The following is a 26713-nucleotide window of genomic DNA, read 5'->3' on the forward strand; positions in this document are numbered from 1 at the left end:
TCTACAAAGGTGGTGCGATTAATCGGCTTTGTGAGAGGTATGCCACCCTTCACACAGCCTTCAGCCTGCTGGGCCTGCCTAATCCCTCAATGCAGTCACCTTTGTGCACGGCTCAAGCTGTCATATAGCCAGTGGCTTGAGCCTAGGCTTTAGCCACTAAGCCAGCTGTAACTTCTACCTATAGTTACCTCACAAAGTCCAGATTATAATTAGAAATAAATTTCTAATTATTATAAGAAAGTCCAAAAGGTTGTCAGGAACAAGAGATGACACGTCTATCCTTGCTGATGGACTGAGTCGAAAGTTGGGGATCCCTAGCAACAAGGGCGTGTCTTAACAGCTTTGATAGACCCAGTCCAATCAGCGAGCAGTCGAAGCCAATCCATACCTGGATGCTATCTCCACCTCAATGGAGAAAATGTTAATTTATTAAAAAAGGTTAAAATACAAAACAACTAAATATTTTAACTAAAAACAACAAAAGAGAAAATACAACAAAAAAGACATTAACAAAAAAGTGTCTTAAAGAAACTAAAATACACCCATAACTTTCTCCCTAGTTGAATGCTGATTAGTATAATACAACAATGTTGGCTTCCCACCCCTTGCATAACAGGCCAAAAGAATTTCAAACTGTTAAACTACTAAATCTACTTGCAAATTTTTAGGCTGTCATTTATAAACTAGTTAATAAGTTAACATTACAAAGTCCACTTCAGATAGGACTTGGAACTGGTGCTTCAAACAGAGGTGAGCAAGGCCTTTTCCTCCTTGTTCCCTCCACCGCCTCCCTATTGGCCATGGCCTCCATTTACCCAGGAGGTTGTAGCAACAAACTCAAGAAAACCCCTCTTGTCACAGATCTACCAGAGAGCCATTAACTTCGCTAGTGTACAGTCCATCCTGAATCTTAGCATAGCAAGATGCTGCTCCTGTCACCATTTTGAACTCTAATCATTAAGAATCAAGAGATTGGCAAATGTGAGCAGTTTTATCAATGATGTGCTGTATAGACTGATCAGAGTGGCTACTTAGTAGATATCTGCATGTGCTCTCTCCCAGGCAAGGAATTGGTCATCTTGATAGAGCTGTCAGACTATAGTAGTGATGGCTAACTTTTTTGTCATCGGATGCCAAAAGCACTTCTTACTGAAGTCCAAGTAAATTACATCCACAGTATTCCTCTGGTCCACTCATTTTGTCATTTTGTCAAAGAATGCAATGAGATTTGTCTGGCATGATCTGTTTTTGACAAACTCATTTTGGCTTTTGGTTATGACTTTGTTTGCCTCTAGGTGTTCGCTGATTCATTGCTTATGAATAGAATGGGTTCCTTAGCCCTTTCCCCATTGTACAGGTGATAAATCCAGTTACAATGGAATTATGATTGCCCCGCGTGTTAGGACGTATTCATCCTGTCTTCCACAGCAGTCTGCTCGCGCCAGGTATGACAAGATGGTCGGGGCTTGACATTATATTTCCAGAATCTTCCCAGGTATTGAAGTCAGGCTGATAGATCTGTTGTTTCTGAATCTATTTCTTTTTCCTTTTTTGAAGATGGGAACTACATCAGCTCTTTTCCAGTCCTCTGTTAGTTCACTGATGCTCCAGAATCTTTGAAACATATAGTTCAGTGATTCTAAGATCACATCTTTCAAACCATGGGGTGTAATCAATCTGGTCCTGGTGATTTGAATTTGTCTAGGGTGGATAGGTGTTTACTTACCATTTACTTGCCTATTTTAATTTGTATTCCTAATCTGTTTTTTACAGTACTGTTTTTGATAGATTGGAATATTTTTTTCCTTTTGTGTAAAGACCGATGCAAAAAACAAATTGAGCAGTTCTGCTTTCTCCCTGTTGCTTGTCACCTTCTTGCCATTTTGTCCCATTAATGGATCAATCGTTTGTCTTTTTTCTTGTTTTTTACATTTTGAAAGAACCTTTTTTTCCTTATTTTTGACTTTTGTCACAAGCCTTAGTTCATTTTGAGCCTTTGTTTTCTTCACCATCTTTGCAGGATCAACTTATTTGCTGATATTATGCCTTAGTTATGTGCCCCTTTTTCTACTTGTTCTTTTTGTCTTTCAATTTATCAGAGAGTTCTTTATGCAGCCATGCCGGGATTTTTTGAGACTGTTATTTTTCTTCCTCATTGGTATTATGCTAGACTAGGCTTTTATAATCTCAATTTTTGAAGTTTCCCAAACTTTTTGGGTTGTTTTCCCCTTGAGGATTCTCATCCATGGAATCCTTCCCAAGCTGTCTCTAAGTTTACTGAAATTAGCTCTCTTAATGTCCAAAACTCTAGTTTGCCTTTGTTCTATTGCTTAAGCTTGCATAATGTTGAATTACATAACTTCTCTCAGACAAACTTATGGTCATTTATGTGGCTGCTTATATATTTGGGCCAAAATTATTTGGGATAGACCCATAGTCACAACACCAAACAACAAATTATTTCATTTCCTGAAAAAACTTTCATGGTTATGATCGATCCTTCAAAGTGCAAATATAATTTTAGAATAACTCTATTATGTAGGAATCTTGAGAAATACAAAATTGTTTTAGTAACTATAATGTTTTTAGTTACACACTGTTGCTGACATGCTGCATGAATTCAATATGGCAAACTGTTTTGCTGCTCATTTTCATTTGTATTCAGTGTCTGATACATCTTATTGCAAACTCCCACAATAGTCAGCTAGCATTGATAGATTCTAGTAGCCTCAACTGTTTTTCCATTGTGACAATATCCTGGTAAAATCTTTCACTATGTTTATCTTTGACTGAAACTAAATTTTCAGGAACAAAGTCCAAATGAATGCAGAAAATCAAATTTTCAGCAACATGTTGAATTTCTTGGTCTTCTATGCTATAAGATGTTTGTCAACCAGCTGAATGATTTTGTGTTCTGTAGTTGCCCAGAAAATTCTTAGCAACATCCTTGAATGCTTTCCAGAAAATTTTCACTGGGCCCAGTAACAGATTTTTGGATCATTTGTCATTGATGACATATCTAATTTGTGGACCAACAAAATACCTTCCTTAATCCGGGCATCAGTTACTCTTTGAAACCTTGGCTCAAATAATGAAAACCTTTACTGCCCTTGTAAACAAAACTTCATCAGTCTGAATTTCAGGTAGAAAAGGAAAAAACATTTTTGTCAGGTCAACAAATGCTTCATGCGCTACATTTTTCTGTCCTGGAACCAAATTCCTTCCGAGTGGTCATTTCTTTTTAATGCAATGTGACTCTCTTGTATTGCTGTCCATTTGCACAAGTAGCAATAGTACATGGTATATCTCAGCGGCATTCCAAGCAATAGAGCCACTACCTTTAGATCTCCACAGATATTCTAGTTGTACTTGGCATATTAAATATACTTCAACATAGCTAACAGGCACTGAAGGATGTATGCTGCCATTGTATAAAAACAGAATACTTTATACATGATATTTGATCAGTTAAATTACAGGTTATGTTTGTGATTAGCAGCCAAAACCTATACACCCAAAAATGTTCAGGAAGCAAAATCTTTGTTGTCTAATATAATTAATATCATGAAATCTGCACTCTTCTCTTCCTGCAGGGCATGGATGTTGAAGTGATTCAGCTTCAAAAATGGTGCTTTGACATTGGCTAAGAGATAATGTTGAACAGGTATATAGGCAAGAAGTCCACTGAGCAGCAGCAAATTTTTCAACTTGTCTGCTGCTTAATTTAACATATTTGTATTTAACATTCAGGCATATGTACTCTTTCACTGCAACCTCAGAAGCAGAGATCCTGGTTATAAGGAAGTTTTCTCTCAAGGTCACTGCCACACATCCCTAGTATTCAAATACCTGAATACCTAAAGAACAATTCTAAAAGAGCAGTGTTACCCTCATCCACAAAAATTACCCTCATCCACCAGGTCTGCAGATTCATACATTATCAGGTTGTGTATTAACAGGTTCATATTTTACAATGTAGAATGTAGAATGTAGAAATTTATTTGTATGCTGCCCTTTTCCCTAGGGGGACTCAGGGCGGCTCACAACCCAAAAGGGAGGGGGAGACAAACTTTTAACATATAAGACAATACATAATTAAAAACACAACATTCATACCATTCGGGCGGGTTACAGTCTTAGCCCCAGGCCTGATGGGATAGCCAGATTCTGAGGGCTGTGCGGAAGATCTGGAGGGTGGTGAGGGTACGAATCTCCACGGGGAGATCGTTCCATAGGGTCGGAGCTACCACCGAGAAGGCTCTCCTCCGCGTAGTTGCCAGTCGGCATTGACCGGCAGATGGAACTCGGAGGAGGCCTAATCGATGAGATCTAATAGGTCGCGTGGAGGTAATTGGCAGTAGGCGGTCTCTCAAGTACCCAGATCCACTACCATGTAGGGCTTTATGGGTGACAAGTAGCACCTTGAAGCGTACCCGGAGATCGACAGGTAGCCAGTGCAGCTCGCGGAGGATAGGTGTTATGTGGGTGAAGCGAGGTGCACCCACAATCACTCGCGCGGCCGCATTCTGGACTAGCTGAAGTCGCCGAATACTTTTCAAGGGCAGCCCCATGTAGAGCACATTGCAGTACTCCAGCCTAGAGGTCACAAGGGCACGAGTCTGTTGTGAGAGCCTCCCGGTTCAGGTAGGGGCGCAACTGGTGCACCAGGCGAACCTGGGCAAATGCCCCCCTGGTCACAGCTGACAAATGGTGTTCGAAAGTCAGCTGTGGATCCAGGAGGACTCCCAAGTTGCGGACCCTGTCTGAAGGGTATAATGTTTGACCCCCCCAGCCTGAGAGGTGGAATGCTTGCCGAATTGGTGGGAGGGAAACACAACAGCCACTCGGTCTTATCTGGGTTGAGCACGAGTTTGTTAGCCCTCATCCAGTCCCTAACAGCTTCAAGTCCATGGTTCATCACGTCCAATGTTGTGTTTATCAACACAGCTTGAAGCTGGGATCATCAGTGATCAATCATGGTGACCCAGGTAAGAAACAACTGAAGATGGAATGAAGATTAGTGCTAGATTGTTGAACTCACTTACTTGTCATGGCAAACTGATCCCTCCCGTGTCTTCTTCACCCTGGGATAAGTGGGATACATGTGGCAACTACTCCATTCAGATATTTCAATATTCAGCATATCCATATAGTATCAACCTTGTTAACTCTCAAGACTTTTTTCCTCTATTTATTCAAAATGGACTGTGATCAATTTATGTGCTTGTGTGTAATGTATATTATGTATGTCTGAAAGTATATGTATAGCTATATAGATATATTTTCTTTTCAGAATTCATCAGAATTTCATTTTTAATGTATGCTATGTGTTCACAGAATAAAGTGACAATGAAGGTTATCTTATCCATTGAAGATAATCCATGGTTATCTTATCTTCTTCCACATCCGAACAGCCAAACTACTGCCAACAATTTGGTTAACCATTCATGATGGCACTTTTTTTTTTTTTAAATATATTTTATTCATTTTTCACATTCCATTTGCAATCACTTATATACAGGGTATTTACTATAAGAAAAGAAAAAAAAAAGGAGATAAAACGAACAAAAAAAGGAAACACAACTCATCATTCACAACCCCACCTAACCCTTCCATCCTCCATACACCCCATCTACCCCCTCCAACTTTCCTTTCTCCCTCTAACACTCCCCTCCTACTTCCCTTTCCCCTCAAGCCTTCCTTCTCCCCTTACTCCCCACACACCCTCCTTACATTCCCCTTACTGCTTCCTTACTCCTCCCTCTTCTTTCCCTCTACCTCCCTCCTTGGTGTATGCCTTTATTCGAGTGTTGTTTGATCTGATAAAAGTAAAATGAACCAAGGAAAAAAAATAAAAAAAAATAAAAGAAAAAAAAGAACCACCGTATATAAATACATTCTTGTTCTTATTAAGACTATGTTAACACCCCCCCACCCCCCCCCCCACAAATCCCCATCCCTAATCCTCCCGACTTCCCAGGGCCCACACCTGGCACTACCTTCTGTCTAAAATATCTTGTATACATATGGATTAAAAAATAAAAGTAATATGTCAAAAGAAAGAAAAACAGAAAAAAAGAAGAGAGAAAAGAAAAGAGAAAAGAAAAAAAAAGAAAAAAAGAGAAACCACTCTTTGTGTTGATCTCAGCCCCCCATCTTTATCTATGCTTAAATAGTATAAATCATTCTATATATATTTTATTCTCGTCTCTTACTTCTTTGCTATTTACCCCAACCTTCTGTAGACTCTCCCGTTCCTCTTCCTAAACCTTATGATCCCTTCCGATAAAATTTAAGCAACGTGGTTCATGCCACATATTCAAATTACTTTGCAGAAGAGTAATCAAGCTTTCCCTTCTAGTAAAATTTAAACAGCGTAAAAGATCATTTAAGCAGCGTAGATCAAATATTACTTTACACAGAAATCAACTTCTATCTTAAGATAATTCCAACCGACTTTCTCTTCTAATAGGATTTAAATAACGTAGTTCATTCCACATGCATTTTACCCTCATCCCTTACTTGTCTGATATTTACCACTATCAAATTTATGCTAACATTTGTTTAAAATCTAACTCAAAGCAATTTCAACCAACTTTCCCTTCTAATAAAAGTTAAATAGCATGGATCATTCCACATATTCAAATAATACTTTCAGCAAGAGTCAGTTAACCTTCTGTTTTAAAATAGTCCCTTCTAACAAAGTTTAAACAACATAAATCATTCCGCATTCTTTTTACACCTATCTTAAGATAATCCCAACCGGCTTTCTGTTCTAATAAGCTTTAAACAACGTAAATCATTCCACATATATTTTACCCTCATCCCTTGCTTGTCTAATGTTTACCACTATCAAATTTATGCTAACGTTAATTTAAAATCTAGCTCAAAGTAGTTTCACCCAGCTTTCCCTTCTAATAAGAATTAGTCCGCTTTTTCTACCGGAGAGAGGTCTCAAACCCCCATTCAGTCCTTAACTTTGGCGAATATTTTGAAATGTCTAAATTCTCGATCTCCGTTTTTCTGCTTCTCCGAGGGAGGAAAGGCTACCCCCTCCATCTTGCAGCCACATGGCCTGCCGCTTGCCTTCTCCTTCCGCTTGTCTCTCCTCTCTTCCAAGTGAGTCAGGAAGTCCCGCCTTCAAAGTCCTACAGTAGAAATCTTGAGCCTCCGAAACAGAGTTAAGACGAAATCTTTGATTCTCAAATGTAACCGTGATGCCGGCAGGGGCCTCCCATCTGTATCGAATCTGTTGACTCCTAAGCTCTTTAGTTAAAAAGGTGTAGTCCCTTCTTGCTTTCAACATCTGGAAAGGTATATCTTTGAAGACAATCAGGTCCTGGTCATCAACTCGGAGACTGTTGTTATGAAACTTTTGCACAATCGCGTTTCTAGATTCTTTTGTAGAGAAATGTATAATTATGTCCCTCGGGAGCTGTCGCTGTTCCGCTATCAATGAGTTCTGGCGATAGATTTTCCGAATCTGCCAATCAAAATTAAGTCTCGGGCTTCCCACCGCATGGCTGAAGGCTTCAGCAAAGGTCTGTTTCAGATTCTCTTTCTCCTTTTCACGGAATCCTCTGACTCTTATTGCAAATGCCTTCCTATTAAAATTTATCATCATAAGCTGTTGTTCAGTGTCTCTAATTTTTTGTTGTAAAATTTGAATATTGGTAGTCAAATTAAAATTAGCCTTCTCCAAACTTTCCAATTTGTTCTCTATTTCAGCAGAATAATCTGACAGGGCAGACACGGCTGCAAACGTATTCGCCTTCAATTGATTAACTTTAGACTTTAAATCATCATATAGTTCCAATACAAATTCCTTAATTTCTTGTTTAAAATCATTAAACATTTTAAAGAAATATTCCTGTGTTAAAAATTCTCCAGTAGAAGGCATAGGAGACAAAGGCTGTGGTTCCAGTAAAAATTCTTTAAATTCTTTAGACACATTTGTAGCAAGGCGCTTCTTTGACCTGGGTGCCATAATAAATAAACAAGTAAGCAGCGCTTTGCTCCCCTCTGTTTCCAAAGAAGAAGAGTTTATTTTGTTAAGGAGCGGTCTGCAGGAAGGTAAAACCGGCTAAGTATATCCACTATCAATCATCCACGGAGAGAAATCGCCATTTTGAAATCCATTTAGACAAAGAAGTCTCTAAGACAAATGGTGCTGGTATTTAAGATAGTAATAAAAACATAAATCTCACAGGAGTGGGACCCGCCCGTATCAATTCTAGCTTGAAAAAAACTTTGTTTTGTCCTGGGGGGGGCTAGCCTGTCTGGGGCTGCCAAAAAAAAAAAGGCAGCTGAGAAGAACTGGCTGGAGATAAAAGCTCCGCTCCGGCTGGATCTAATCTCTATCCACAGCCAAAAAAAGAAAAAGGCTGTGGCTTACGAATAGACCCTAGCCTACAGAGCTACTTCCTGCCCCTTTCTTAGCCAAAAAGGGGTGCTATCTATGATCTTATTTAGATATACAGACCAGATCTCTGAGGAGCTCGGTGGAGCCCTCCTCGGCAACAGGCCACGCCCCCAGGAAGTCCCCCATGATGGCACTTTTTGAATTCCAATGCTATAACTGCCGTCGTCCACTTCCATACTCATAACACAATAGGTTTAGGGTAGGAATGCTCTCATAGTTACACTAAAGCTGCGGACTGTTCCTCTACCTCGTCCCCCCCTTTTTTTTTTTTTACTGGTGATACCAATCTCTGATTACCTTCTCATACTCAATTGTCCCAACATCGCAATTGACTCCACTAACTCACCTGCTTCCTGAAAGCAACCATGTAGATTAGACTTACATAACTCGTAAGGGGAGAAGGGCCAGAATGATACCTTAAAAATACAGATCGTCCACGACTTACAACAACTGAATCTGGAAATCTTGTCATAAATTGAGACACCCACATGGTTAGGCTGTTTTGCAATATTTAAACAAACTATCGGAAATCAACAAAAAAATTGTTGCAAATCATGATCGTGTGACTGGGACGCTGCAATTAGTCAGAAGAGTATGTAAAAGTATATCATTATTTTTGTGATACCATCTCTAGAAATGCAGAATATTTTAATGAATGTGGAATATGTAACTAATATTCATTTGGAGAAACAAATTCATGGCTGAGATGAAATGAGGAGCAAGACTTCTTCAGCTAATCTTTTGACACAGTTATTTTTTTTAAAAAATGTGAATGCTAACCTATATAACATTTGAAGATAAAAGGCACCGTCTTGAATTGGACAACCATTTGTTTGAAATTGTATGTTTTCCTGTTTGAGTAGGTTGGATTAGAAGACCTTCAAGGTTCCTTCCAAATCTGTTATTTTGTATTAGGCTTGATAGTTATGCTTTAAATTTCAGTATTATGTAGTCCCTTTAAGTAATTAGGCATTTAATTAATCAGGTATCTGCATCCAGCAGGAGATCCTGGAGCATCTTTAAATGAAGTTCCAGCTAGAGTGCACATTAATAATTCAATTATGTTATTAATTGAATGGGTAAGTGCTGATTGGATATCACCAGGGATAATTGGCCAGACTATCCTATGTTAACCAAAATTGGACAGAGGGCCTTCTTGTCACTGATGCCATTTATGAGCATAGAGAATTCATGGATTACAGAACAGCCCCCAAATCAGATATCTCTTCTTTTATAAAGGTTCAATCAGAATAGAGCTGGAAGGTATAATATAGTATAATCTTCATTGTCATTGTACTTAAATACAATGACATTGGACCTTAGAGGTCTTCTAGTTCAACCCCCTGCTCAAGCAGAAGCCCGTATACCATTTCAAACAAGTGACTATCCAGTCTCTTCTTTAAAACCTCCAGTAATGAAGCATCCACAACTTCTGGTGTCAAGCTGTTCCACCGGTTAATTGTCCTGGCTGTTAGGAAGTTTCTCCTTAGTTCCAGGTTGCTTCTCTCTTTGATTAGTTTCCATCCATTGTTTCTTGTCCTGCCCTGTAGTGCTTTGGAAAATAAATTGACTCCCTCCTCTTTGTGGCAATCTCTCAAATACTGGAATACTGCTATTGTTTGCTCCCTAGTTCTTCTTTACTCAAGGTTAGCCAAATCTTGCAAGTTCTCTTCATATGTTTTAGTCCCCAGGTCTTTAATCTTAGCTGGTCTTTGCATTTTTTCCAAAGTCTCAACATCTTTTTTGTGATATGGTTACCAATACTGGATGCAGTGTTCCAGGTGTGGCCTTACTAAGCTTTATAAAGTGAACATCCTTGTTTTTTTTCTTTTCTTTCTCATCCAAGAAGCTTCTTCAGCTCTGACTTAATGACTCTATAAAAGAATGCAAATGACCAGCTGTCTGCAAGGAATATAAATCCTTCCATTCTCCATAGTGAGGGGGGAGGAGTATCCAGAATGGGTTTGACCTTATCCTCTCGTGATTGGTTTGAGTCAGATAAGCTCTTTGGGCTCCGCCCCCTGGAGGTGAGCCTGCCCAGTTTTCTGACTCAAAACGATCGTGAGAAGTTGCTCATTCGAGAGCTCCAGGAATTTACTAGGATCTAAAGGAAAATTCATTTGGACCCGTCGAGTTTTGCCTCCCTGCTTCACACACAGCCTCCTCCTGCAGGATTGGGACTGCCACTAGCCCCCCTGGGGCGGCAGGCTGCCCTGGACACTGAGGAGATCCGAAGACTCTCAGTGAGGAGCTTGGCCGGGCAGCAGGAGAAAGGGCAGAAGCCTCTAGCAGGCAGCCCTAACCAGGAGGACGGGCAAAAGCCTCTAGCAGGCAGCCCCAACCGCTGAGGCTTGTAAGTCGCTGGAGCGCTCCGTTGCTCCCCTCAAGGGTTGAGCGACGAACCAGGGCTTTCAAACGCCCTGGAGCGCCCGTGCTGCCTCCACGTGGCCAGAGGATCGTGAGGAAGCCAAAGAAGCTGTTCCTGGCCACAGCGGCATCGGAGGAGAGGCAGGAGGAAGAGAATCCGGCTGGGTGCGCACGTGGCAAGCTCTCAGGAGCTCAAGCCTCGCTTCAGGCACTTTTAAATTTCGCGCCCCTTTGCAAGCCGGTCGGCGCCATTTTGAAGCCGGGAGGACCCACGTGGTCCAAGATGGCGGCGCCCAGCAACTACCAGGAAGGAGAGTCCCAGGCAGTTGCAAGCAGGGACTGCAGCCCCACCGGAGGGGCAGAAGAACAAGCACCCAGGTCAGTGGCTTCCCCAGAGACTGCCCGAGGAGGGGGGGGAGAGGAAAGGCTAAATGCAAAACCAAGCACCTTTCCCCCAGGGCAGATCCAGAGGAAGGGAGGAGTCACAAGCCTCCCAAGCCCTCTAAATACGAGCGGAGGAGGCATAAGGCTTTAGAGAGGCTTTGCAACCAAGCAGCCAGCCATCAGAACGCCCCAGGCAAAGGGGGGGAAAATCCAGGCACTCCCTTATCCAGCGGAGGCTCAGGGGAGAATCCAGCCCTGCCAACAAGGATCCCTATAGACACCTCGGGGCTTTGGGGCTCCACTCAGGGGTGGCAATCCCCTATCACCCCTACTGTGGGGGCAGCCTTGCCTACTGGCTTTCCCCTTTTGGGCAGCCCCCCCCCTGCTCAGGGGGGCTTCAGCCCCAACCCAGCGCCTCCCACAGGGGCCCCCAACTTCCAAGAATTAATGATGCAGGCTTTTCAGCAATGCATGGCTGCAGCATTTCAGCAGCCACAGCCTCAGGGGGCCCCCCTCCCCCCCACCCCCAGGGCTCCTGAATCCCCAGAGGCCCAGGAGGAAGAGATTCACAGCTCCTCAGATTCATCCCAGGAGGACAGTGACAATGAAAGTGAGGAAGGCGAGCTCAGAGAACTCAAGCTATCAGAGGATGAAGGCATGCCTCCTCCTAAACCCACATTCACTGGGTTGTTCCAGCCCTCACTGTTTGAGTCCCTGCTCTTCAAGGCCAAGGCAACGGTCAAGCTAGGCAACAGAGCAGCGGAGGCCACACCCCAACGCCAGGGCCTCTCAGCAGAGAACATCTTTGATGAGCAGGCCATCGAGGCAGACACTGTTCCTACGCCCAAGACCTTCCTAGGCTTGATAAGGCGCCAATGGGCATCTCCTACAAAGGGCCCCTCACCCTCCTCTTCAGACAGGATGTTCTTTAATGTGGACCAAGAGCTGGCTAAGCTACTTGCACAGCCCACCATAGATGATCCAATCGTGGCTCTTCATACATCCACCAACATGCCTGGGGAGCCAGAGGATGCCTTGAAGGCGGAAGACAAGAAGGCAATAGCAATAGCAATAGCAGTGGACTTATATACCGCTTCATAGGCCTTTCAGGTCTCTCTAAGCGGTTTACAGAGAGTCAGCATATTGCCCCCAACAATCTGGGTCCTCATTTTACCCACCTCGGAAGGATGGAAGGCTGAGTCAACCCTGAGCCGGTGAGATTTGAACCGCTGACCTGCTGATCTAGCAGTAGCCTGCAGTGCTGCATTTAACCACTGCGCCACCTTGGCTCTTGGCAGACCTCACCTTGCAGAGGGGCCATTTAGCAGCGGCCTGGGCTGTGAAAGCATCCACCACAGCCTCTTTCATCATCAGATCTTCCTTGCTGTGGCTGCAGGAGCTACAGCAACGCACCCCCATAGCAGATGCCCGGTCACATCAGGACATCAACAGGCTGGCAGCGGCCATTCTCATCGGATGCCACCCTGGCTGCAGCCAGATTTGCTTCCAGGGCGATCGCATCATCGGTGGCATCACGCAGGCTGCTGTGGCTTCGACAGTGGCAGGTGGAGGTTCGTCACAAGTGGCGCCTGGCTTCAGCCCCCTTCACAGGGGACTCCCTCTTTGGCTCGGCTCTGGACCGGTTCCTGGTTGAGAACAAGGACAAGAGGAAGGTCCTCGCCACTGCCCAGAAGAAAGGCAGCTTCAGGTCAACTCCATACCCCAGACGCTCCTACTCCCGGGGTCAGGACTCTGGTTCCTTCTTTCGGGGTCAGGACTTCCTTAGGGGGTCAGAGGCAGGTTTCTCAGGAGGCAGGCAGTATCAAGGGGGATTCCCTGCTAGACAGAGGTACCCAGACAGACAGCAAAGAGGCAGGCAACAGAAGCGGCCCTTTCGAGGGGGCGGAGGAGGCGGAGGGGGGCGCTCCTTCCGCAAATATTAAAGCTAGGCCCAGCGTTCTCCCCATTGGGGGGTGCTTAGTGCATTTCACTGACCGCTGGGACCTCACCTCCTCTGACAGATGGGTGCAGAAGACCATCAGCCATGGCCTTTCACTCGAATTTCTTTCCAGTCCCCCGAGCTTCTTCCGGATATGTCCGGTTTCTAAGAACCCGACCCGGAGGCTGCTGATGCAGGAAGCCATCCAACACCTGTTGGAGATCAGGGCGATCCAGCCAGTGCCTCCAGAGCAACAGGGTCAGGGGCACTATTCCATCCTGTTCGTCATCCCCAAGGCCTCTGGGGGCTGGAGAGCGATCCTTGACTTGAAACGCCTGAACCGTTCCATTCGCTATAGGAGGTTCAAGATGCACTCCCTACACTCTATCTTGGAGGGGGTTAGACAAGGAGATTTTCTCACTTCTATAGACCTCACTGAGGCCTATCTGCACATCCCCATTGCCCAGGATCACCGTAGGTATCTCAGGTTCTGCTACATGGGTCACCACTATCAGTACCGGGCCCTCCCCTTCGGGCTGTCTTCGGCCCCGAGGGTATTCACAAAGGTAATGGCAGCACTGGCAGCGCACCTGAGACAGGTCCCGGTGCGCATCCAATGTTACCTGGATGATCTGCTCCTGCAGTCATCCTCCTTTAGGGGCGCTCTGCGAGACCTAGACATCACCATGACAGTCCTGAGGGACCATGGGTTTACAGTGAACCTAGCCAAGAGTCACCTCCACCCCTCTACTAGTCTGATTCACCTAGGAGCCAGAATAGACACCCAGGCGGGCATGGTCTTCCTGTCACCCGACAGACAGATAGCGCTTAGACAGCTAGCCTCCTCGATAGCCAGGAAGCACAAGGTGTCCCTAGCCACTCTGTCTAAACTACTAGGCACCATGGTCTCCGCCATTGGCATCGTCCCGTGGGCTCGCCTCCACACCAGAGATCTCCAATGGTTCCTCTTGCCATTCCAGCGAAGGCGCACGAGCTGTTCGCAGACCAAGGTACTTCTCCCGCTAGACGTCTCCCGCTCCCTGGCTTGGTGGACATCCCCAGCGATCACAAAGGGCGAAACCTTCTGGACACCAGACCGCTTGACGGTAACGACGGACGCCAGTCTGAGTGGGTGGGGTGCCCATCTGCTGGCTCAGATGGCGCAAGGAGAGTGGACTCAGGCGGAAGGGACTCACAACATAAACTGGTTGGAGCTCAGGGCGGTCCGCCTGGCTCTGTTACGGTTCCAGAACTCGGTCAGGGGCCAGCACATATTAGTCCTCACAGACAATATCACCACCAAGGCTCACATAAACAGACAGGGGGGGACAAGATCAAGGGCCCTCATGAAGGAGGCCAAACGTCTGGGTCAGTGGGCCGAAAGGAACCTCCGGTCTTTGAGGGCAGAACACATAGCGGGGGTGGACAACACCAGGGCCGACTGGCTCAGCCGGGCCGAGGTGGACAACTCAGAGTGGAGGCTACAGACTGCAATATTCGAGGAGGTGGCCGAGCGCTTCGGGCGCCCGGAAGTCGATCTGTTCGCCACTCCCCTCAACACTCAGCTCCCGAGGTTCTTCTCCAGGTACCGGACACGGGGGGCGAAGGGGACGGACGCTCTGCGGAGCTCATGGCCCAGGGGTCTTTTGTATGCCTTTCCTCCCTTGCCCCTGATTCCCAGGGTCATACGGAAGATCCTTCAGGAGGGGGCGGAAGTGGTTCTGTTGGCTCCTCATTGGCCCCGGAGGCCTTGGTTTGCAGATCTCCAGTCTCTGTCGGTGGAGAGGCCCTGGAGAATTCCCCAGGAGAGGATATCCCTCAGCCAGGGGGCGCTGGAGCACCCGGATCCTCAATGGCTCCAGTTGACCGCTTGGCGGTTGAGCGGAGCATCCTGAGGAAAGACCTCTTCTCCCCCAGGGTGATAAGGACTATCCAGGCCGCCCGCAGGCCCTCCACAGAGCGCATCTATGGCTCCACGTGGCGGGCCTTTGACTCTTGGTGCAACTCCCGGGGGTTCACCCCCATCCAGGCTACGGTGCCTCAGGTTCTGGACTTCCTCCAGGTGGGCCTGGATAGAGGGTTAGCGCCTAACACAATTAGGAGACAGGTCTCAGCCATCTCATCAGTTCTCCTGTGTGGCAGAAACCAGAGCCTGACGCACCACCCCATGGTCAGGCAATTCCTTAAGGGGGCCTCCAACCTCAGACCACCTACGGTACACAGGTACCCTTCCTGGGATTTACACAGGGTATTGGACGCTCTAACGGGCGCCCCATTTGAGCCATTACAAACAGTTTCCCTTAAGTTCCTGACCCTGAAGGTGGCTTTCCTGGTGGCCATCACTTCCGCCAGGCGGATATCCGAACTGCAGGCGCTGTCCACCAGGGAGGATCTCTGTGTCTTTCACCAAGATAGGGTGGTGTTACGGCTGGATCCATCCTTCATTCCCAAGGTGTGCTCCTGCTTCCATCGAGCCCAGGAACTGATTTTGCCCAACTTCTGTCCAGACCCTTCTCACCCATTGGAGAGGAAGTGGCACACTCTGGACGTTAGGAGGGCTCTGAGGATTTACCTCAGGAGAACCAGGCCAAACAGGAAATCCGAAGCCCTGTTTGTCTCCTTCCAACCAGGATCCCTGGGTAATAAGGTAACTTCCACCACTATCGGCAGGTGGTTGCGAACCTGCATTGCCACTGCTTACCAATCGCAGGGGTTACAGACACCAAATCATATCACAGCCCACTCCACACGGAGTGCAGCCACATCCACGGCCTGGGCCAACAAGCATCCCTGGCCGAAATCTGCAGGGCAGCCACGTGGGCTTCCCCCTCTCCCTTTGTTAGGAACTATAAGTTGGACTCCTTTGCCTCGGCAGAGGCCTCGTTCGGCCGCAGGGTGTTGCAGGCGGTTCACAGGGCAGGACCCGTGCCTCAACAGGCCTGAGTGGGGGACATATGGCCTCAGGGATCTCCCTCCCTAGGGACGTGCAGGCTTTGGTACGTCCCATTCTGGATACTCCTCCCCCCTCACTATGGAGAAAGGGCGTTGGTACTTACCTGATACGCCTCTTCTCATAGTGGGGGGAGGAGTATCCAGTCCCTCCCTGACTAGGTTTGTACAACTAAGTGTTATGTTCATTGTTTATATTGTTATTTAATTATTGATGTTGAAGACAATAAAAGCAAAAAACTGAATCAAGAGTCTGGAGTGAATGATGCAACGAGTCGGAGAGAGCTCTTCGTCATAAAACTGGGCAGGCTCACCTCCAGGGGGCGGAGCCCAAAGAGCTTATCTGACTCAAACCAATCACAAGAGGATAAGGTCAAACCCATTCTGGATACTCCTCCCCCCACTATGAGAAGAGGCGTATCAGGTAAGTACCAACGCCCTTTCCCCACCTTCCAGTCAGAGCTGAAGAAGCTTCTTGACTGAGAAGCAAAATGTCTTCCAAAAAAAAAAAGAAAGAAAGTCCACTTGCCTCCTGAAAAAGCACTTTTGGGACAGCTACAATCTTAATGATGAGAACCTCCATAAACTTTTAGCTATGCCCTTTGGGATGAACACCCTTCGAATGGTATGGGCATATGAACAGATTTCCAGAAAAACTGCAGACTACAGGAACCATTTGAACTTCAGTTTGAGATGCAAACAACACAGACTCATGTGTCTGTCTTCAACATTGAAGGGATATAGGGCAGAAAACATCCTGCAACCAAGAAGGCTCCACAACCATTTGCACTACTCAGGTGACCCTGAAGACACAGATAAACCTCCAAAGGACCTTAATGATTCTAAAAGAATGCAAATGACCAGCTGTTTGCAAGGAATATAAATCTTTCCATTATCCACCACCAAATCAGAGCTGAAGAAGCTTCTTGGACGAAAAGCGAAATGTTTTCAAAGAAAAAACAAAAAAGTCCAGTTGCCTCCTGAAAAAGCAGTTTGGGACAATCATGACCTAGATGATTTTGCTTGTTTGAAACTGGCAAGGAAGTTTGTAAATGGTGATCATGTGACTGTGGGACACTGTGACATTAGAAGTTTATGATATAACTAAAGATTTTAAACTTATAAATATCATCAGGAATCTGCTTCAGAACCATGTTTCTTTGTGGCATTCCAGACAAGGCGAAGTACATAGAGGAACCAAAGGAATGGCTTACAATAGGGTAGTGTATTGGCTCCAACTTTTTAAAAATATTTACACCAATTATCATTCACTCCTTGAAGATAGCAACAATTATATGTATGTTGATGATCAAGCAATGGTAGTACAGACAAAAACATTTGAAAAGGTTGAACCCAGATTGACTGACCCAGATTAAATCCTGCAACATTACCTTGGGATACATATATTTACCTTCATTCATGAGATTGAACAATGATAACTGAAGCCCTAGTAGAGCTGGATCAATATTACAATAGTCAGTTAAGACCAAATGCAGCAAAATTTCAGGTATGCACCTTCCATTTTTAAAAAAAGGCTGTTGTGAAGCTGCATATTATATGGAAAGGGATGTTATTGTAACATTGCCACAACCTAAACTCTATATAAGGCCCTAACATATAAGCAGCACTATATCAACATTAAACTGAAGGTCAGTGGATGAAATAACATGCTCAGGAAATTAATGAGCTCTATCTGGGGTGCCAAACGAAGGGTCCTTAAGACAATAGCTCTAGCTCTTTGCTACTTAGCAGGTAAATATGCCTGCCTACTCTGGTATAAATCAGCACATGCTGGGGAAGTAGATATTGGTATGAATGAGCCTAGCAGAATTATTACCAGATGCTTTAAACCTATCCCTCTAGGTATCTATCACCTAGCTGGCATTGCCCTGCCTGCTGTTCAGAGAAGAAGCAGCATACAGAAAGGCATTCAAATCATCAAGATCTAAACAATGCCACAGCCAGCTCAGCAGAGACTGAAATCCAGGAAAGGCTTCCTTACGTCAACAGAAGACTTTGAAAGCAGAATGGTTCTATGAAAACCTTCAAAGAACCAACACTACATGGAACCAACGGAGGAGCTGGCAGTTGGCCCATTAAAGCTGGGAAGTATGGAAAATGTTGAATAGACTGCCCATGGGTACAAGGTCCAGAGATACTCTGAACAAATGGGGCTATCCAGTTGCTTCTGCTCTTTGCAATTGTGATGACATGGCAGACAAAAACACATATCTATACCTGTCCTTTGTGCTCTGATCAGTGTACACTTGCGGCCCTCATGGCAGCATGACAGAATGCAATTAATGTTGTTAGTTTCTAGACAAGATCTGTTTAATTTGTACATATTTTAATCTTGTTTCTTTAAATTTTATGTCAGCTAGTATTATTTTAATTGTAATGATTCTGACAAATAAACTGCAAATCATTGTTCTGAGCCGGGTGCTAGGCACCTGGATTACAAGCACGATTGCGGTGTTGCTGCAACCATTGTAAAGTATGAAGAACAGTAATAAGTACCATACATTCAGCTCTGTTGTTAGTTCAAATGATCCCTGAATGAATGATTATTAAATAAGGATCACATGTAATTACATGGAAAGTATTCTCCTTCTCCTTTTACCTTTTTTAATTTGTATGTTCATAATTCTTTCCAGAATATAAATCCAAATATACATACATAGCACAAATGTACTACAGGTAGTCCTTAACTTACAACTGTTTACTTAGTGACTGTTCGGTTACAATGGCACTGAAAAAAGTGACTTATGGACATTTTTCATACTTATGACCATTACAGCATTCCCATAGTCATGTGATTTACATTTGGATGCTTGACAACTGACTCATATTTATGAAAGTTGCAGTATCTTGGGGTCATGTGATCATCTTTCGGCAACCTTTTGACAAGCAAAGTCAACAGGGAAGCTAGATTCACTTTACAACTGATACTAATTTAACAGCTGCAGGGACTCACTTAACCAATGTAGCGAGAAGTCATGGCAAAACTCACTTAATAAATTTCTCACTTAGCAACATAAATTTTGGGTTTGGTTGTGGTTATAAGTTGAGGACTATCTGTATCCTTGAGTCACCATTCTGCAACTATATTTTCTATCTCTCTCTGTTTGGTGGACCTCAAAGATCCAGCAGGAAAAATAAAGGTTGAGAATTAAATCAAGAATTTTCAGCACCTTAACTTTAATATGCTTTGATTTATTTTTAGGTTTCATCTTGTGAGAAATGTCGATGTGAAGCCAATGGTGAAGTAGTGTGCACCGTGTCTGCTTGTCCTCAGACTGATTGTGTGGATCCTGTATATGAACCAGATCAGTGTTGCCCCATCTGCAAAAATGGTAGGTAACAGATGCAAATTTTTGTGCTTAAGTGCTTCAGCCTTCCCCCAACAAAACCCCAACCCCATTGTTATATGCAGTCATTAGCTAAATAATTACATTTCAAAAACATATTTGTCTGCACATGATCCAGAAGTATAAAGCTGAGCAAATGTAGCTTAATTGCCATATTCTTATGGCAATTTTCTAAATGTCTAAAGAAAGAATTGCTTCAGAATGACCCAGGGAAACTTAAGGATGGAAAAAGAAAAGAAAACATGTCTGTCTAGAACAGAGAATATAAATTTTGTGGCAGGTCTGATTTGGCTTTCAATTCATGTGTTATGTTTGAAGTATCTAATAATAGATTATTGATGTAATAGATTGTTTAAGCATATATTGCATATTTTTCTGGTTTAATTGTTCAGTTGAATAAATATTCAGGTTCAGTATAAAACCTGGATATGTTATCTGTGCTAATTTATACAATTCATTTAAGTTTCCCTGTCATATTATTATATTCCAATATTTTCAGTCATATTTTATCTATTTTATTTTTGCTAATACGTTAATCTATATTTCATAATAACTACTTTTTTTAATTACAGGTACTCCTCAATTTACAATTATAACTGAGCCCAAAATTTCTATTGCTAAGCAAAGACAGTGGTTAAGTGAATTTTGCCTCATTTTAAAATGTTTTTTGGGGGGGAGGGGGCACAGTTAAGTGGTTCATTTCAGTTAGTAAGTTAACAATGCAGCTGTTAAGTGAATCAGGCTTCCCCACTGACAAGACCCCAAGCACTGCAACCATCATTAAATGCATGCCGCTAGCTAAGCACTCAAATTAGATCAGATTTTATTTTTCTGCCCCAAAGGCTTTTTTGAGGCTTTAACAAACCTTTTTCGTAAGTCCAGTATGGAGTCATTGTCCAGGTCACTGCTTTGACTTATCATTTTTATTTCTATTTTAGCTGTCATCTGACTTATAATTTTTTTTCATTTTTCAATATTTCATCTTTACGTTCTAGTTTTTCAGCATCAAATAAGGCTTGTTTCAATGTAATGGTATGTGGATATGACCTTGGCATACAAGGAACACTACCCAAGGAATGATTAGATAAGAAAGGGCATAACCTACAGCTGCACAATGGGCAAAGAAAGCTTAACTTTTTAGGTTGTAGAAGAAACAGCAGGAGATTTGTATTATCAGACTTGTAAGATTATATTAGTGTATCTAGAATTAGCTCATCTGGTCAAATTTGCTTACCTGGGAAACATTCAGTTGTTGATCCCGTAGATCCTCTAAGATATTCTTTTTGCACATCAGTCATTTTAAAAATATCTTTTGGGCATAGTCTATCCATAGAAGCAGAGAACATTGCTGACATTGCAGCTGCTATTTCCTATCCCCATTCTTCATTTATCTCCTGGAGCATTTCAGCTGTCATATCGTTTCTGTCATTTTGTCGCAGTGCTGACCAAAGGCAAAAGGCAAGCCTGTCTCTCTTTTTCTTTTGTTTTATGCCTCTGGTACCTTAGTCCCCTCTGGTATCCAATTTCTGGAATCATAAAGTCTTGATTTTCTCTTATGATTTATTTCATAGACAAAGGGTAGACAAAGCAATTTAGTTCCCACAGGGGAGCTATTTATTATTTCTAAAATTTTATGGCAAAATTCTTAATATTCCAAATTCATCTGGTCCCTTAATTTGTTCATACTTTTCTTGAATTAAACATTTAGATTTTGTCATTTATTTTAGAGTTTTTCAATTCTTAAACTTATTAAATTTTCCTTTGTTTTAAAATGAAGGTAAAGTCACTAAAGTCATAAATTTGCACTTTGAGTTGCAAATTTGTCTTTTTGAACGTGTCTATTAGAAATCGCTATCCTGCAGTCTCTTTGGAAGGAGCAATCAGCAACAAGTAGACAATCTTCCATTTTCTTCTTATCAGGAGATACTCCATGGGAATGATCTCCTCGCTGAGATCCCACATCATTATCTTCACTTATTCAGAGATGTGTTTGCTAGCTTATCATTCTCATTAAAGAGTAAATATATAACTTAATCTTCTTTCACATGATGTCCTTTCAGATTTTTGAGAAGTACTAAAATATCCTCCCTATGTTCTTTTCTCCAGACCAAAAAAATTATATTTACAGGACTATTTATTTAATGGATACACAATTAACAAAACAACCTTTAAATTAAAAAAAAATGCAAAGAAGGAAAAATTTACATTATATTTTATACATCCAATATTCACACTTTTAATGATGAATAGTATAATATATTAATATAAAATATTACAAAATCTGCCATTCTAACATATATGATGGCTTCCTTTAGAAAATACTGCCCTTTCCAAACTATTATCACATGTCCAACAACTACATCTAGCATATCAGATTTCCAATGTTTCAATGCAATTCTTCTAACCATTCCCTGCCATACTTGACATAACAATAATTCTTAATTAACAGAGTTTTAATATGTAATGTTAAGACCTTTAATATTCAAAGATTTTCCCATATATCTGCTTTATTCATTAATATATTGGTGGCACGGTGGTTAGAATGCAGTACTGCAGGTTAATTCTGCTGAGTTTGATTTTGACAGCTCAGTTCTCACCAGGTCAAGGTTGACTCATCATTCCATCCTTCCAAGGTCGATAAAATGAGGACCCAGATTGTTGGAGGCAATAAGCTGACTCTTTAAACTGCTTAGAAAAGTCTGTAAAGCACTGTGAAACAGTATATAGTATAAGTACTATTGCTGTTGTTATTATCCTCAAAAGAAATCAAATAACAATATGACCATATCATAAGAATCAATGAATTCTCAACAGTTTACACCTCAAGGAAATAAAATCTGATGTTTAACCTTTGCCATACATATCCAGGAAGTCTAATACACCCTAAATATATTTTATTTGTCAGCTTAATTGCAGATTTGCTGATATCATTTAATATTTTGAGGTTGTTTTAAGGTCTTTATTGGAGATTCCAGTAAAAGTTTAAGATATTCCAGGAATATCCACTTTAAAAGAGCCAAGGTGGCGCAGTGGTTAAATGCAGCACTGCAGGCTACTGCTAGATCAGCAGGTCAGCGGTTCAAATCTCACCGGCTCAGGGTTGACTCAGCCTTCCATCCTTCCGAGGTGGGTAAAATGAGGACCCAGATTGTTGGGGGCAATATGCTGACTCTCTGTAAACCGCTTAGAGAGGCCTGAAAGGCCTATGAAGCGGTATATAAGTCTACTGCTATTGCTATTGCTAAAAACATTCTTGAGCTTTGAAAGAGGTGTTATGTTTTAATTCTGCCAAGGATTGCATAATTTAATTCTGTCAGAAATAATGAACTTGTTTAAAATGGATTTGTAAGACAGCAACTGTTTTGGGGGGTAAGTGGGCAGTACACATATGAAGCTTTGTATCCATATGTTAAGGTGATCAATAATTTTCTCCGATATTTTAATCGAGTATTGTTTTTTGAATTAGTGATGTGGAGAATAGTTCTAGATACAGTCATAATATTTGGCACTGACAATCTATGCAATGTGAAGGGTCTGTTCAAAAGGGCAGATGAATACCGTTCATTTAAAATTCTAGAAAGGAATAATGAATATAAAAATTCTTCTTATGGAATATTACTATTATATCACAATAGCATGAAAAGAAATTAGTATAAATGTTAACATACTTTGCAGTATTCATAAACTGAACAAAATCTATAAATGTCATTTTGAAAAATTATTCATGTATAAATGTGCATGCGTGTGAATGAATGAATGAACACACACACACACATACACACACACACAAACACTTATGAACATTTATTATAAAACTTGACCAAATAAATAAAATAAAAAGAAATTCAGCAGATTTCTGAATCATGGCTTCATAAAACCAGCAATTTCTCTAAAACCAAAAAGATGTTAAACAATTGTACTTATTACTTTTTCATTATTTCAGGATTTAAAGCATTACAGGCTATATGTAATAAATTTGTTCACAACATGTGAATCGTTCTTGATTGTCATTCATATTAGGAATCTATTAAAGCTAATCTTTAGCAAGATTAAGATTTGGAGAATATTTCTGAAATAAATTAAAATCTCACAAAAAAACAGCCCTGGTCACTGTGTAACTGACTTTTGGTAATGAAGAAATTATTCAATATATGTACATTGAGCCAAGGTGACTAGGGAAACAAGATTAAATAGCTACATATTGTTCTTCACATTCTCTTCTCTTTGATATTTTATGATTTCTTGAGTTTTTCCTCCTTAAGTATAATTGTGCTTATGTTATTTCTGTTTGTTCTTTGTCATAGGCATCACGAATAATCATCACTGTGCTTTTATCAGCTGAGAGTTAGAAAGATAACAATCCATTTTCTGAAAACTACATTAGCTGAGAATATGGTAGAAAAAATGGGAGAGAAGGGTTTTTTTTTACAGAAAGTGAAATTATACATAGTTTTACATAGACCTTCTGAAAATATCCTCTACACTCTGGTTATTTTCACTATGACAAAAATGACTTTAATGAAGCCATTTTCCAAGGTTAAATTGTTAAATTTGCTTATGATTTAGAAAGGGATGGATATATGCAGCACATATATGGCACCAAAGACAACATTGAAAGGAAACCTCAACCTATAACATTAAATCATGGTTTATTTGTTGTTTCAATACATAATATATAGGATGCCTTATTTTTCCATTTTTCTTACAAATCTAGAATCTACTCTTTAAAATGTTAAAAAAATGTTTTTGCAGTAAATTAAATAGATTTTGACTGTTCCATTAGGTTTTTTCCCAAATTATGGAACTTCTGGCTTATGTTTGATAAAAAATGTTAATTTTACTATTCAAAATAGTGAAATATAATGGAGTTTGCTTGCCTTTAGCTACAAAATCATAGTGGGTTTTTTAAAATGTTGCTATGGATTCCCATGAGAATTCCTCATTTTAAAGACTTTAAAACTGTATCAAAACTACCAATAGATGTCACATACATTTATTAGTATGATTTGTTTTTCAAATATAACCACATGCAAAGAAACAGGATTTAGCTTGCATTTTTTTATTCTGTAAATATAAAAAATAAAGCAGAAACAGTTTACTCATGTGGAAATCTCATTGTCTCGGCAAATTGCAAATAATGCTAATTATCTCTGAGGTTTAGAGAGAACACCATTTTTTTAAAAAATCATGTTTAAAATCTAATCAGTTTTCTAAACATCAAAATTACCCTTATTTTAATAATGCAGAGGTGTTTAGAGCTGTCTTATGTATGGGGAAACATGGTGTACATTTGTTAGTATTGGCATACAATTCTAAGTTTAGAGACAGAGTGAGGACTACAATGATTGGAGGATGAACTTTTTCACTGTTTGAACTCTTGTTTCACCCACTAAAGGAATTTTCAGACTCTCAAATTCCCAGATTGATTTTTGCCTGCCAAAATACCACTGGTTTGGACATCTGTACCCTATTAAAAGGTAAAAATCTCACATTTCTGATCAAAATTACCAAATGTGAGATATTTTTGTCAGTATGAATGCTTAAAGTTGCTTCAAGTTTATTACCAGTGTGATGGATACACAGCAGTTTTCATTTATTTTGCTGGAGAGAAAAGGATCCAACGAAAGGTTTCCCCTTTCTTTTCCATCAAGAAACTGAAAATTGGAAGATGGATGGATATGGAGGTCAGCTGGGTAAGTGCTTCCAGAGGGCTAGTTAGGGAATTCCCAGGACCCTGGAAGTTGCACATTATTAGAAGGACTTTGCATCGTAAATATTACTGTTGTCTAGAAAAGATAGAATTATGTTGTATTGCACCAGACCAACATTTCATTCTATTTTAAGGGTTTGCTTCTTTTTTGATAGTTGGTATATGTGTCCAATCACAACGTGTCAACGAAACTTTATTTACTATGAATAAATAGGGCATAATTAGTTTTTTAAAGTATTATGGAATTATAGATGTATCATAAAGTTGTTTATTTTATAGCATCATTCCTTAGGAAAAATGCCAGACTTCCAAAAATGTGCAAAATTTTAAAAATTAAGGTGTTTATTTAGGTTTGATTAGCAGTTTTTAATATAACCTAGTTTCTATAATCTTTCAGAGTCAAAGAACACTTGACTACTTACCATCTTGATATTGACATTTTAGTAGTTAAAATATGCCATAATTTCTTTTCAAATATCTCATAGATATTTTTCATCTGGAGATATTTCAAATGCAGCTGACATTTAGTTTTTAATTTTTATCAATGCTTTTATTTCCTTATTGTCAACTAAATCTTATTTTTGACTTAATTTCAGAGTCATTTTAACTATACAGATAAATAGTTATTATAATTGGTTATAACATAATCATGCCTTATGTATTATCCTTCCTTATATATTATATTATTACATTTTCTTTACCTGCAATATTAACTACAACTTTCCCATAACTTTTAGCATTATAATGAGCCTATATATTCCAGACTGGTAAATTTACTATTCTGTTATTCTAAACAATTATTTAATTACCTTGTATATCATATTTTACTACTCTCATTTTTACATCTCAAATTCTTAAACTTTAACCTACAATTTCATTTTTATTGTTTTATGATTTTATAGCTTGACTTAATGTAATCAATTGTGACTCTTGTTTTGCCAGTCAATGATTGAAATAAAATGACTGATTGGCAGACAAATTGCTTTATTTTATTGCTAATATATTTTAAAAAACTGCTCTAAACATGATGGAATTTAGCTAAAAATGAAACTTTAAAAGAAGTGCATACATTTTTCAATGCAACAAAATCTGTTAGATAAGGTTTACATGCAGTCTTCCAGAACCTCCAATACCAGCCTTAGAGCTCCTGTTTGTATTTTTAATACATAGGAAAGGAAAAAATTACATTTATTTCTGATAATTGTAATTGAATGTGGCTAATTAAATTTCAATTCAGTTTAAAGATAATGTACTTAAATCAACTTAAGTTTTCTATCTCTGCCTAGAAATATAAAGTTGAGTAACATTAGCATACTAATGATGCCTCTACCCATGGTAATGAGATCTCACCAGCAGCTTCATATAGATGTTAAACAGGAGCAGAGAGAGTGACCGAGCCCTGCAACAACTGCATGAAAGCAACTCAGGGAGAAGGGAGTGGATCTCTCATTCCGTATCAATGCTAATTGGACCAATCTTGGAGAAAGGAACCAAACCAATGCAGACCTCTGCTGGCTCTCCCCTAACCTTTCAGCTGATTCAAAAGTATACCATAGTTGATTGTATCAAATGCT

General features: G+C 41.1%; 1 protein-coding gene across 1 annotated transcript in view; it reads left to right on the forward strand.

Moving 5' to 3' along the window:
- Nucleotides 1-26713, forward strand: part of VWC2 (von Willebrand factor C domain containing 2) — a 54943-nt gene that overhangs the window by 13417 nt on the left and 14813 nt on the right. The window contains exon 2 of the mRNA XM_032237289.1: nucleotides 19285-19414. Within this exon, the coding sequence (XP_032093180.1) occupies nucleotides 19285-19414 (130 nt within the window). The remainder of the gene's footprint in view (nucleotides 1-19284; nucleotides 19415-26713) is intronic.

This window comes from Thamnophis elegans, chromosome Z (assembly GCF_009769535.1).
Source record: "Thamnophis elegans isolate rThaEle1 chromosome Z, rThaEle1.pri, whole genome shotgun sequence".
NCBI lineage: Eukaryota > Metazoa > Chordata > Lepidosauria > Squamata > Colubridae > Thamnophis > Thamnophis elegans.